General features: G+C 48.4%; 1 protein-coding gene across 1 annotated transcript; it reads right to left on the bottom strand.

Moving 5' to 3' along the window:
- Nucleotides 1-3,189: 3,189 nt before the first annotated feature.
- On the bottom strand, nucleotides 3,190-13,859 carry ATP6V0C (ATPase H+ transporting V0 subunit c). Its single transcript, XM_005522780.3, has 3 exons — nucleotides 13,602-13,859; nucleotides 5,109-5,292; nucleotides 3,190-4,017 (listed from the first exon to the last, which is right to left on the bottom strand). Exons 1-3 carry the CDS (start codon nucleotides 13,675-13,677, stop codon nucleotides 3,813-3,815), a joined length of 465 nt encoding a protein of 154 aa, XP_005522837.1. The 5' UTR covers nucleotides 13,678-13,859; the 3' UTR covers nucleotides 3,190-3,812.
- Between the last annotated feature and the right edge of the window lie 236 nt (nucleotides 13,860-14,095).

A 14,095-nucleotide genomic window follows, 5' to 3' on the forward strand; every position in this document is an offset into this window, starting at 1 on the left:
TGAGGGCAGCTTGTCCCTCAGCAAAAAGGAAATGGCAAAGACAAGCCACCAGTTCCCCAGGAGCTGTCCTGCCCAGCTTGTGCTCTCTCGGGTCAGAGAGAGCTGTCAGGTACCTTGTGGGTACAGTGTGGGCCCCTAAATAAGGCCTTGGCCCCTAAACACTGGAAGATCAGGGCATGATTTTTGCCTGTGTGCTTTTGTGTTGTGACACAAGAACCAGCTTGGCTGAAAACCACTGATATGAGTTGCAAAGCTGTGGCTGCCAGGAGCTCACTGAAGTGCGTCTTGCAGAAAAAATAACAGCATTTATTAGCTTTAACAGGAACAAAAATGGAGAAGCATTTTGGGACACAATCCTTTGAACCTGAAACAGAAAATTCCCACTCCAAGGCAAGTGGCATTGCAAAGACTTGCTCTGGGTTCAATTTAATCATGACAAGAGAAAAAGATGGTTAATAGCTGTAAAACTAAGGCTAGAGGTTGCAAGTCCTGTGCATCAGAGGCAAGTAACTCTCACCTGAGCACAGTGATGGTTTGGACAGTACAGTGGGCTGGAAACAGCAGAATACCCTACAATCAGTATCCCTGTGGTCAGCCAGAAAACAAGGTTTACTGAGACCTGTAATTGTTAGCTCTGCTGTTACTCTATAATTTGAAATAGCAACTTGATTTCTGGGATCAGTTTGTCATAACAAGATTTGTATTTCCACAAAGTTTATTTACTTTTCCAGGTTCCTATGCTTTTCTGTAAGCCAAATCTCCCCAGGAAAGCCAATCTGAGCAATCACAGATAAAATCCTGATACTTAAAAATACTTCTCCAACAGCAGTGAAAAAAAAATTTGCAGCCTTTGGAAAAAAACCCCAAAAAACAGTGTGAAAGGGTTAACAAAGAACAAGGTCAGCAGGCTCCGTGGAGGCATTGTCTGTGCTGGCAGCTCTGGCAGTGGGTCTTGAACCTCCCCAAGTCTGCACTGACTGCAGATGGCCCTGTCCCTGCGCTGCTGCAGAGCCCCACTCCTCTCCTCTCCGCAGGGCTGACTCACTGCAGCTCTCCCAGCCACGCACGGAGCACCAAAGCACCATGGCTGTGCCGACATTGCCACCCCCTTCCCCTCTTCTAAATCGACTACTGAGTCAGTCCTTGCCAGATGAGACTGCCCTCTGAGCTGCCATGCTCCTGGCAGTAAAGGAATTTCAAAAACCCCAAAGGTCCCTCATATTCTTAATGCCCCAAATCACTTGAGAAATGTGCTGATGCAATACTACCAGTGAAGGACTTGAAATATGGGTTTTCAGCCAGGAGTCGAGAGGATTCAGAGCATCACTGTCATGGCTGAGACAACATGTGCAGACTGTTAATTTGACTCTGGGTTAATTTGTATGTCCTTGGCACAAAGTGATCTTCCCCCAATCCATGTTCACCCCAGCTCTGCTTTTCTTGCATGAGTGTATATACTAATGACAAAGGCTTCATGTTCTGAGTCATGAAGCAAAATGCTATTGAAGGGATTTTCCCTGCATTGGTTCTACAAGTACCTAGTAATTGTCTCTACACAATGTCACCAACCTACAAGGGACCTTAGGGGTGATTAGAATAGGGGGCCTTTCAATCAGTTGGTGATGCTGTTCTCTTTAATGCAATTTCGCTCACTTTCTTGTCAGCTGGCATGAAGACTGGCAGTGGTGTCTCCTTACAGAAGGTAAAAGCAGATGTTAAGCATATTTGCAGCCTCAGCTAGGACCCTCTCCTCTCCTCCCACGCAATTTGACTTGCCAGATTAAATTCCTCTCACCAGAATGACAAGCTGGATGCAGCATCCTCTCCAGAGCCTGGGTTTAGGATTCATCTCCCAGCTGCACCAGGAAAGCTCCCTCTGCAGCCAGTGTGAGACACAATTAACCTACAGATTCCATAAACCTTTATGACCACCCTGGGGAAGCCTAATTCAGAGGTTTAGTCTACTACTTTTGCTGATGAAAAGAATGACCAAAATAATTCAGATCAGGAACTTTTCCTTCCCCTGCCTGCTTCAGCAGGCATATAGGATTTTCCTTTAGTCACCTTATGCCTCTGTACACTCCCACCACCACCTCTGCTCACACTGCTATAAGGCAAAGCCCTTCCCAAACAAAACCAGCCCAGCCCAGTCCACTGAGAGGAACTGCAGAGAGATCAGTGTTTTAGCAAACAGCAAAAATATAAACCCATTCCTTTGGTATTAATTGTTGATGACCCAGACAGGATGATTGGCTCATAGCTACAGTCTCCTGAATGCTTAGGAGTTGGACATGGTGGCACCAGGCCTGGGCTGGGCAACACCCTTGCTAGGTTAGAAGCTCCAAACAGCTTCAGTGAATTCCTTATGTTCTGGCCACATCTCTCCATGGTACCTGCACCATTCACTGGACAGGTACCTTGGTGAAACACACGCATTTTCATTCCCAACTAGGTGACACATCCCTCCACATGCATCAGCTTGTTTTGATGCCAAAGGCTAGCACCAGGTGTGAGTAGTAACAATTTGGCTTGAACATTTGGCTCTGCTAAGCTGCAGACTTGCCAGTGCTAACTGGGACCAAGCTTTACCACTGAAAGGGTCCAACACGTATTTCCCATATAAGCTTGGCAGTACTCAAATCCTCAGGCCAGAGAAGGCTGCTCCCACACTCAGCGGCTGCAGCAGCAGTATCTCCCAGCTCAAATGGTCCTGTGATTTAAAAGATAAAAATACAAGTTCTTGACTGAAGCCATTTTGTTGATGGGACTATTGTTGAGGTACTTCAGAGGCAATTACTGTTCACAGTACAGCTTCCAAGCAGCTCAGCTTCTGCAGGGCCAGCACAAGGACAGGCTGCTTCTTTCCTGACAATGGCACTCCTCTCCTGGTCACAGGCTGCAGCCTGTACCCTTTCTCCCTGACCCCTGCTTACAGAGCACCACACTGAGCCAGATGTGGTCAGCGTGAGCACAGCCCCGCATCCCTGCTCACCACAAATACGGCTCATGGCAGCAGCTGGGAACCACACTGCCACGGCCCAGGAGAAAGGGAAAGTTGTGGCAGAGCTGGCAGCATCACTCTGGCATGCTGACCAGTCACTTCAGGAACCTCCTCCCTTGAGGGACCTCACCCTCTTCCCAAAGGAGGGGCAACAGCTGGAAATCAGAGACAGGGACTCATTACAGCAATGTAGTGAGGAAGTTTTATTTGGAAACATGGTAGAAGTTTGTAACCCAACACTGGGTGCACAACTGATGCCGGAGCATACGCAGTTACTATTGAAACACAGGAGTGTTTCAGACAATTGCTGTAATAAAACACAAAATTCTCATACTCCAATACCAGGACACTACAGCAATCTTTAGAATCAAAATTACATCCAAGGAATTCTCTGCACTTACAATTGACCCCACAGTGTAATCTACCTATATATAAGATTAATATATATAGCATGGGAAATTGAAAATCCTTGCTCCATAGATGTATGAATGTCAAGTCTTTTATAAATAAACATCCAGTGAAGAGAAAAAATTACATTTCTAGTTCATATTTATACATAAAATACTAACAGCAATGGGTGGAAAATTGCACACAGGCCACTCCAAGCCATGCAGCAGGCTTGGAGCAGCCCATCCAAGTTAATATTGAAGTACACACAGGACAGACGAGTCACTAACAGATATTGCGCATTTACAAGAGATCAACTACCAAATCGGGACAACTGTACACATTGGAGAAACCATTTTCATTCTGGAGCTTTTTTTTTGTTAAATGTAGATTTGTTACATCTCTTTACATCATACCGCAACATTTACTTCGTGGAGAGGATAAGGGCAACAATGAGGCCGTAGAGACCCAAGACTTCAGCGAAGATCAAAATGAGGATCATCCCCACAAATAACCTGGGCTGCTGTGCTGTGCCCCGGACACCTGCATCGCCCACAATGCCGATGGCAAAGCCAGCAGCCAGACCGCTGAGACCCACGCTCAAGCCAGCACCCAGCTGAAGGAAGCTCCTGTGGGACAGAGACGCAAGAGTTTCAGTGGCAAAGAACAGGACACCCAGCCTTAAGCCCCTAACTCTTTCAACAAGCCCAATATGTCTCAAAGCAGAAGCTTACTGACACTCCCGATTCTAATACTTAAAGAAACAGGCAGCAGTGAATGTTTTTCATCTGATGTTCATGTGTTTGGCTCATACATCAAACTGAGTTACTGGGCTCATCTGGCCACCAGCAGGCTCAGCATGGTGTCAGAGCAGCACTTACTAGCACTTGCAACAATGCCTGTCCCACAGTGCTGTTGCAGCCTGTTAGTAGCTGCTCATCTCCAACCTTTCAGCAACCTTATACAGCCACAGCACATCCAGGTGTCTTGCACAGCAGGAGCTGGGCAGGAATGGTCTGGTTTTCCAAGAAGGAGAGCAGTCCCTATTAGTGTCTGCCCACCTGGTAATTGCAAAGGGCCATTTGTATCTGCTGTTTTAGACCATGTCATGTTATGCCAAGCACACTGCTCATAGGTACAGCCTGTACAGCAACACAGATACTTGTCACACTTTAGCAGCACTGTTTAATTCCAAGAGGGCTCAATCACACCAGTTCCAGCTGTTCTGAGGAGCCAAAAGGAGATTAAGTTTCAGACTGTAGCTGCTATAGAGGCCTGATGTATAGCTCAAGGATTGATTTACCAGCACATAAAGCAATATTAATTATTTACTTACATCTCCCAGGCAACAGCAGAACTATTTAGACAGTATAGGAAACACCTGTGCATCCAGGTCTAGAGTCTGGCATCATGACCAAAGCTTTGCCTCCTATTCCAGTGCTGCCTGCACACAGCTTCTTTTAAGCCACAGCCCCTGCACATGAGCAGTGGGATGCCCGATTGATCTGTGACAGCCAGTACAACCAACAGAGCAGGTGGCTCCACCGGGGCTGAGGCATCCAGCAGGACAACTGGAATCTAGCCTGTGCTCCTAAGCCTAGCCCAGCAGCATTTAGCACTGCCAGCCCTTCCAGGGGCCTTGAGCCAAAACCACCCCCACACAAAGCATCAAACAGTGACAGGACAGTCTAAAACAGACCCACCGGATGCACCAACTTACTTGAATAGTGTGATGTCAGGTGAGAGGGCATTGGCAATGAGCACTGCCACTACGAGGCCATAGATTGCTATAATACCAGCCATGACCACAGGGATGATGGACTTCATGATCAGCTCAGGCCTCATGACAGACATGGCTGCAATACCTGTGCCACTCTTTGCAGTTCCATATGCAGCTCCCAAGGCTGGAAGAGAAAAAAAATGCATTAGACATCCCCAAATACCATTTCTTTCACTAGGCTGCAGTTAGAACAGCTAAGTCAGCATAAGGAAGGACTGTGCAAAACGAACATGGTCATGTGACAGCCAGGAATACTCCCCTAAGGGATGGGGAAGTGACCTACCCAGAGTCCTATTCCAAAGATGAGTAAGAAGTGATGTTCAAACACTACTGATAGCAGAGTATCTTACCAGGCCAGCTTCACAGCAGGGCACACCCTAGCAGCCATCTATGCCCCTGCTTAGGGGCCAAAACCCAGTCTCAAGGGGAGCTCCTGTGTTGTGACCTCCCAGAGTCCACAATGCAAGGCTCAACAAAGCACATCTGTCTACCCCAGCAGAACACAGCTGAGAGCTGGGCCACCTGAACTGAGTTCAAATGCACAGATCTTCATGGGGCTTGTTCTCCCACAAAACTCATTTGCCTATGCTTTGGCCCTGGAGTTAAACGTGCCACTGCAGCTTCATCAGACATATAAACAAGCTTAAATACTACTGTTCCATGTCATTCCTTGGAGAAAGATTCTGGCACATGGAGAGGGTGACCTCACCTGTGACCTCACCTTGGGCCCAAACATTTGTCAATCCAATCACAAAGAATAGTTTGGCTTGTAGGTTAGAGAGGACCACAACCACCTTACACCTAAGGTTCACTCATGTCTGTCAACACAGAGACCTGCATAGGATGATGGGCTCCATCACCTGTACCTGAGACCAGCTGGAAGAGAACAAAGCACTACCCTGATGTCACCCTGAAAATTAAGCCTTTTAATTACTTTCCCAGGAAAGTAACTGTAAACATAAGTGTTTACACATTCCTTCTAAGAAACGTCCTTTGATGGACATTTCACATGACCAGTGTGATTAGGGAGGTGGTAACTTAGTTATCCAATCCCTGGTCATTGTCAAGAATCTATAAATACTGAAGTCAGAAAATAAAGTTACTTTTCCTGTCATACCACTGAGATGTTTGTGTGAATCATTCCGTGTCCTTTAGCAAAACCCCGAAGTAATTTCTGCCTTGAAAACTTTTTATTAGTCGCACAGAAGCTTCCTCAAATGCCTCATTCTTTGATTCTGCAGTACTTGAAAAGACACCTTTCCTTCCACGCTTACTGGGGAGTATTCTGGGAATTCCTTCCCAGCTTCCTACTTCATTCACCATCACCCAGAGATGATATGCATGTCAACTGCCAGCCAGGAATAAGTCCCTGAAGCAGCAGAGATAGGCATATGGAAGGGCAGGCAGTCTCCTTTTCTGACACCATCAAGATTGTCTTCAGAGGTCAGCCCTATCTGGCAAGAAAATGTTCTTGCATCTGTTCTAAAAGACTGCTGGAGTGTATTTAAACCATAGACATTTCAAGTCTTTGTACTGTTCTGAGACTTAATAGTTGAGTTTGCTCCACCCACAGAAAACTAAGGTTTCTCCAAGGGAGACCTGATTGTTCCACAAAGATCTGTAACTGCCTTGCACTGGTATCCAAGTGTGAGATTGTGCACCTTGTCACAACAAGAGTTGCTGGAATGTATTTGGAGGAGTTTGGATATATACTTTCCTGCTTCTCACTTAGTACTCCCATAAAGCCCATCTTTGGAGCAGTCATCCTCCTGGCTTGGCACCAGACCATTCATACAAACAGCACCGCTACACTAACACAAGGTTCATTCTTAGAAGGAAGTTCAGTTTTATTTACAAAAACCTGAGGGGAAAGTCTCATTAACTACCAATTTGCTCTGTGCTAGCAAAGCTCTTGAACCTTGACTGGCACCAAGTGATGGGAAGGGATATTTTGGACAATTCAGAACTAGAACCCAAGTTAGGAAGCTTGAGCAATGAGCGTGTTCTATCTGCAAATATAAGATGAACCTGGAAATTAGCACATGGACTTAATCAGCCATTTCAGTGAAGGCTCTGTTTAGAGTCTAGCCCTTACAAAGTCTAGAAAGAAACTACTGACTTGAACTAGGAACCGTTTTTGTTGGATGAAGCATCTTCTAATGGCTGGGACTAGGTCTAAATCCTGGTTCCACCATCTACCCTGGGTACAGAATTTAGCAGAAACCACTTCTGTCTGCAATATTTTACAAACCTCTGGAAAAATGCAGAGGCTCATGACGGAAGTTCACTATTTAAAGTTATACCAGTTGTCACCTCCTCCAAGCATTAAGCTACTCAGGGGTGTTGCAATTAATGCAGCTAAGTATTAGAGAAGGTGATTTTGTAACTCCACTTACAGAAAGTCAGCTTGTTCAAGCTTCTGTGGAAGGGCAGTGCAGCACAAGTTTGTCAGCTTCATGTCAAAAGCCCAGAAGAGGCCAGATCTTATGCCTTGAACTTGTTTTAGACACAGCTCGAAAGAACTGCTTACCAGTCTTCACATGATAGCCTTAGATGCCACTGAACCTCTACTGAACTCCCACTGGTGGCCACACAGAGCTTCAGAGCTTGGGACATCTACTCCCAAGGAAGCCTTTACCCCCACCCCAACCAAGAGACATCTCCAGCACCTTACAAGGCAGCTTTACAGCACTTCACTAGCCTGGCACGTTGGGTATTTGACATTATCCCAGTATTACAAGCAAGGTGTCAAAGACAGTACCTGCTTCCCACCATGACCCAGCCTCTAGTGGTACAGCCACTCAGTTTTGGGCCATGGACACCCTTGACAATGTTCTTGCACACCTTCACCTCTACCTTGCAGCAGCTCTGAAAAACTGAAGCACATGCATTTCATATGCTACATTTAAATATTCCTGATTGATTGGAAGGGCATGTTTTCCAAAATCTCAGTGAACAGGATTTGAGGAGGTCTGTGACACACACTGGAAATGGGGCAAGAGCTGTACCTCTCCTACTCACCAAGACTTTTTTTTGTGTCAGTCCATCCAGATCCCTCACCTCTAACGTACAGACCAAGCAAGCTCCAAACAGTACTTTTAAAGAGGCAGACCTGTCAAAACATATACCTGGCAGGTGGAGATGCACTCCACCTATCGAGTTCACCAGAAAAGGAATCCATGCTGGTCTCTAACCAGGAATTATGCTATTTGGAAGTTCAATGGTGTCACAATACAGAGAAGTTGGAATGCACATCATTCAAGACCACCTACTCCCAAGTAAACCTGTTTCAAAGGTCAACTCCCTTGTGAAATACTTGATTTACTCCTTCAACTCATCACTGGTTACCATCACAGCAAGCATGAAAGACCATTAGGGATGAGCACTTACATCTGGAGCCTTTTAAAACTAATCATTATCAAATGGGTTGCCCTCTGCAGTAGGCACGCTTCCCTGCCAATTCACCAACATCTATTCATCCCTGAGCAGGTTATTCTTAAAAGGCTGGAAAAATGTTAGAGGTGACATCCAGGTCAAGTACAGTACTCGCTTTGCCATGCCTGAAACCTGGGCACTTCCAAAGAAACAGGCTGCCACCCACAGGCTGGCCCTGCCCCCTCCCACCCCACCTCAGGTTACAGAAATGGATACCCTTGGAAAAACCCTGCTGCTCAGCCCAGGTGATCTCCACAGAACAGACAAGCTGCATTAGGGGAACTGTACCGGAGCCTATGCAAATTCCCATCACAGCAGCTGAAGCCTGTTCCCCAATGAAAACCTGCAGAGTAAACAGCAAAGTTGCCCTACAGGAAGCTGTAGACTCTGAACGTTTTACTGAATCATCTGTTTCAGGACTAGGGACAGCTTTTTTTTCTTCCAAAATGTAATGAAAGGCTGTGGGTATTTCCACCAGGCCTGGCACTGTCAGCTTACAGCATTATCAAAAATTCTCCAAGTCTGGCAGGCCTTTTACAATTGGGTAAGTACATCTGAGAACTTGGAAGACCACCAGCTCTTTGAGACGTAGCTGTAATAGCAATAAAGGAAAATAAAGCATCTGCCAGTCAACTGTCCAAGAGCTGCTTCAATTGACACTCTAAATTGCCCGACAGCACACAGAGCTCTTTGATTTTGTAAATATAGTAAAACACTTATAGCATGGAGCACAGGTTTGTCCTTCTGTAAGCAGCAAAGTCCATCCAGCCACTTGTTACGGACCCTTATCATCATAAAGGCTCCCTTCTAACACCTTAAAGATAACCCATTTCACAAGTTGGGTGACCAGTGTATTCCTGGTACTGACTGGCAGAGCACTGTGTTACACCACTTAGCAAGACCGCTTCCCAACCAGCAGGTCTTAGGGGAGCTCAGAGCACTCAGCAGCACCCACAACTCTGCTGCCCCATTGCTGTGGCATGGGATAGCCCAGGTCCCCTGCCTGCACCCAGCAGACACTCCCGTGGCCACAGCAGCCTGACCCAAAGCCTTGTGCTCACAGAATACACAGCCTGAAGGAAGTGAGTGCAGCCAGTTATGCCTCACTGGAGAAGCACACACTGCTGTAAACCATTGCTTCAAGGAGTACCCAACAGCCTGGTCAGGCTGGGATGCTGCTCACCTTGCAACATCTGTGTGCAACCAGTCAGGCTCTGGAGACAGAAGAGGCCAGTTCTAGGAAGGAAAAAAGGAAGCTGACCAAGAGGTCCTGAGGTAGCTGTCATCCACATTCATTGCTGCTCCCAGTGTTCCCACTAGAAACAAAGCACCTGCAGGCTGTGTAATGACTCCAGGGTGACACAGGGATCCATGAGGAAGCCATAGCACAAACTGCAGCATAACTGCTTAAGCCACATTCTGCAGAGCCAATGGTTTATACTGATGATCCATCCAATTTTCAGATGTTCCCAAGACTGGCATTTACTGAGAGGAAAGGATGCCCTTGTTGAGATGCTGTCCCACATTCTCAAGCTGTAGAAATATCGCCTACCTCACTTCTGTCACAGCACTCAGGTCTTAGCCATCCACTGCTTTACCTGCTGTTAAGGACAAAGGCTTAAGCTAATCTCTGCTGCATTCTGGTAGCTCATACATCTGCCCACAACACAAGGACCCTCATTTGGAACAGAAAATTACCTTGAGCTGCATTCTGCCATTTCGTTTTTACCTGCAAGCAGCTCTCCTGTTCCACCTCCCCACCTCTCAGACAGTATTTTGGGAAGCACAGGTGCCATTTGCCTTTGGGGATGCAAGTTGTTTATAGCCATGATGCCTCCCAGAATCAGACTGTGCAGGGCTGTCAGCTGCATCAAGCAACATGTTCTGAGCCAGCTATTTCACCATGGAGGTACCTTAAAAGCCAACCAACTGCTATAATATCTAAAGCCCTGCTTTAAAAAGAAAGTACTGTTTCATTGGCTCTACAGCAAAAATGGGAAGACACAGGACTAATTTAATACTGTTGGCTAAAGTTCTCTTCATGAGGAATCTTCCTGCTGCTTGGCAGTGCAGCAGGTATTGAAGGCACTGAAAGCTCAGCGAGAGTTCAGCCCTAGGGGCAACTCCTCTCACCATGGAGGGCACAGTGGGCACACCTGTGACAGCTTTGCACAGAGCACCAGCACACACAGAACCAAACAGCTCTGTCCAACACCACACTTGTCTATTCTGGTGCACTCAAATCATATGGAAAAGCTACAATAATTTAATCACTCAACACCACCTGACCCTGAGCCACCACATTTCAAACATGGGAAATAAGGAACTGCAGCAATGAGAACAAGTTGTAATCTGCAAATAACCAGACAGGCTCAAAGATGGTCAAGGTCACAGCAGCCTGCTCTTGTCTCTGGTCTCCTGCTGACCAGAACAAGTTCTGCTATCTATTTACCATCAGCAAGTAATGCTCACATATCACACAGGACTGCTCCAAGTAACTTGTTTTCATATCAAACTAGCTTGCACAGTACAGAACCTGAACATGTTTACTAGAAACATGTCTTGGAACTACAAGCTCCACAAGAATGTGATCTTTGGATACATCATGAGTCAGACATGATCACTGCACTAATTAACACTGATCCATGACAATTTTAGAGTTTTACACTGCTTGCCCAGATTTAGCTCCTTACTTCAAAATCCAGGTGATTTTTTTAACAACTAACATCAGAACATGCTGTGATGTCACATGCCTGTTACAAAGCTACACAATGCTGCAAGTTTTAGTTTATCCTATGTTGACACCTCTGCCATTTTGCCTTAAAAATATAAACCGCTTCACTGAACAGTCACATCTAAGAAACAATTTCCCATTAGCAGTATCTATAACCTGTTGTTCAGCACCTGAACCCATCACTGGCCCTGGCAAGAGTACCTTGCATGGCTCAGACCTACTGGTATTACAACATCACTGAGGTCAGGAAAGACCTCTAAGCTCAATGAATGCAGAACTACCTGACAGAGATTCTGCATCAAGGACCTCTCACAAACCATCTGCCACATGACAGACACCAAACCTTCATCAATACAGCTTATGCAGCGACTTTGCATTCCCCATCTCAAACCTTTCCCTTGCAATCCCACAGCACCACGCTGTCATACTGCAGCTTCTAGGAAAGGCTTCCCTGCTGGTTCAGGCACGCCAGCACAACTCCAAATTCCTGTTAAAGCGCTGACTCAAGTCCACATCCCTCACTGATGCTTCAGCTGAAGCACACTCACATGTTGCAAACCTGGTGTCTAAAGCCATACAGCCATGTTCCAAAATCCATTCTGCAAGAGGAAACCAGCAATTCCTTCCTTGGAAAGAAATCTCACTATTTAGAACCATTTTGCAAAATGCAGTGAACTGCTGATTATTTTTTCCCAACAAGTAACTAGGTCTTAGTTTCTTCTTCCATTATCTTTAGTAGCCAAGAGGCAGGTAGGTCAGCAGTCCCAACTCTGGCTCCTATGGCATTTCAACCATTGAGTTTTCAGGAAAATTCTTACCTGTCAAGCGTGAGTACAATGTCTGAAATCCAAGGTGGCAAGCCACTGACTGCTCTCAGCGTGGACATCCGCATCCCACCACCAGGTACAAACTAAGCAAGACTAAACACGGCCAACCAAACTTTTGTTTTATCAAGAAATCAAGTCACAAATGTGGCTGGTGTGGAACCAGTCCATGGTGCCCACACCAGCATGGCTAGATAGCTTCCTTTCAAACACTAGTTTTAATCCACAGTCCACTTGGCTCTCTGCGTGATTTCATCTCCCACACTCATAAATCAAGGGCAGCTTCCCTAAATCCATCCTGCAGACCCAGCCACCATCCCAGAGGCCATATGAGGATCATATGACACAATGAGATCCCAAGCAGCACTTACACAGCTTGAGCCACAACAAATTCAATACTAGAAGGGTGCCAAATGAGGTGAGAGACGAAGACAAGTCAGTATGTTCATGTCTGTGGAGACATGGGCTAAGCCTTCAGAAGGGAAGGCCAAATCGGTTCCTATTTGTTTTATTCCCATGTGACACCTGCATTTGGGAAAAAAACAGCTAAAGCCTTCTCCATGTTACATCCCAAAGGAAACAGCAGGTCTGCACCCATCAGGGAGCAGCAAATGCTGTGCAGAACAGCAGTCACCTTCTGCAGGAGGTTTAAAAAGGCTCTGAGAATCAAGGCATTAAAGGATGGTCTTTCTGGCGTAAATCAGCATTTATGATCCCTACATCTGTGCTCCTTCAGTGGGAAGAGCGGTGCCGCAGGATGACCCAATTTACACCGCACCGAGTTCGCTGCCTAGAGACGCAGAGGGAGGGCCATGGAGCAGGGCTTCCCCCGTGCCCCGGCATCCCCGTTCCACGGGGTAGTTCAGGAGCCTGTCCATTGCCTGCAATGGCATTAACGCCTCTACGGCAGACTGCCCGCCAAACGACCGCACATTTATGTTTAATCCCGCTGAAAACTAGTCTCGCATTATCCAGGGAATGGTTTAAACACCAACCACCACCGATTCACGGTGGGAGAAACGGAGAAACGTCGCCGCTGCGGAGGCCAGGGCAGGCAGAGCCCCGGGGATTCCACGGGCAGACGGCGCCAAGACAACCCCCTCGCCACCGCGCCCCGCGGGGCCACCGGGGAGACCCTAACCCGCGGCTGCCCGGAGGAAGGGGCGAGGGGGGTCCGCCTGGGCGGCGCCGCCGCAGTCACGTGGCTACGGGGGCTCCGCCGGCGGTGACATCACCGGCACGGACCCTCCGCTGCCCCCGAGAGCCCGGATGAAGCGGGGCGGGGCGCCCCAAGGCCCAAAGAATTCCGACCCCCGCCGCCGATGGCGCCCCATCGGGGCGGGGGAGTGGCAGGGAAATGAGAAGCCGCTTCCCCCACACCGTGCTCCCCCCCCTTCCCCACCCTCTCCCCGGCCCCTCCAGTTGCCGGTCAGTGCTCACCGCTAAACACCATGGCGGCCGAAGCGCCCATCACGGCGAAGAAGGAGGCGTACTCAGGGCTGGCGCCGGAGGACATGGCTGCGCGGACCGGGCCGGGCCGAGGCGCCGCTGGACTGGAAGCGCGAGAGGGCGGGGGAGAGGCGGAAAGCTCCGCCGCGGCGCCGGTCCTTGGCGGGCAGTGCTCGGCCACAAAATGGCGGAGGCGCGGCGGGAGCGGGCGGGGCGGAGGGAGCCGGGGCGGGGGCGCGGGGCGGGCGGCGGCGGGGCCCGGGACACGGCAGCTCCGTCGCGGCGGGAGTGGCCGCCGCGCGCCCGCTGCCCCCTAAATACGGCCTCCGCAGGACAAAATGGCGGCGGCCCGTCCGTCACGTGATCGTACCCACCGCCCCCTCCCGCCCCGCCCTCGGCCCAGACCACGCGCGCGGCAGGGGGGACGCTCGCCCGCACGCTCCTCACCCGTTCCCCCCGCGCCCCGGCCCCGTTCCTGCGGCGCT

Source organism: Pseudopodoces humilis, chromosome 18, assembly GCF_049639895.1.
Source record: "Pseudopodoces humilis isolate 2021_Gansu_Grassland_sample_001 chromosome 18, ASM4963989v1, whole genome shotgun sequence".
Lineage (NCBI taxonomy): Eukaryota > Metazoa > Chordata > Aves > Passeriformes > Paridae > Pseudopodoces > Pseudopodoces humilis.

Excerpts from the sequence above, each read along its gene's own strand:
- ATP6V0C (XM_005522780.3), bottom strand. The coding sequence starts at position 13,677 with ATGTCCTCCGGCGCCAGCCCTGAGTACGCCTCCTTCTTCGCCGTGATG. Across the intron at positions 5,293-13,601 it reads GGCCGCCATGGTGTTTAGCG|CCTTGGGAGCTGCATATGGA; the intron begins GTGAGCACTGAC and ends TTTCTCTTCCAG. Across the intron at positions 4,018-5,108 it reads CCTGACATCACACTATTCAA|GAGCTTCCTTCAGCTGGGTG; the intron begins GTAAGTTGGTGC and ends TCTGTCCCACAG.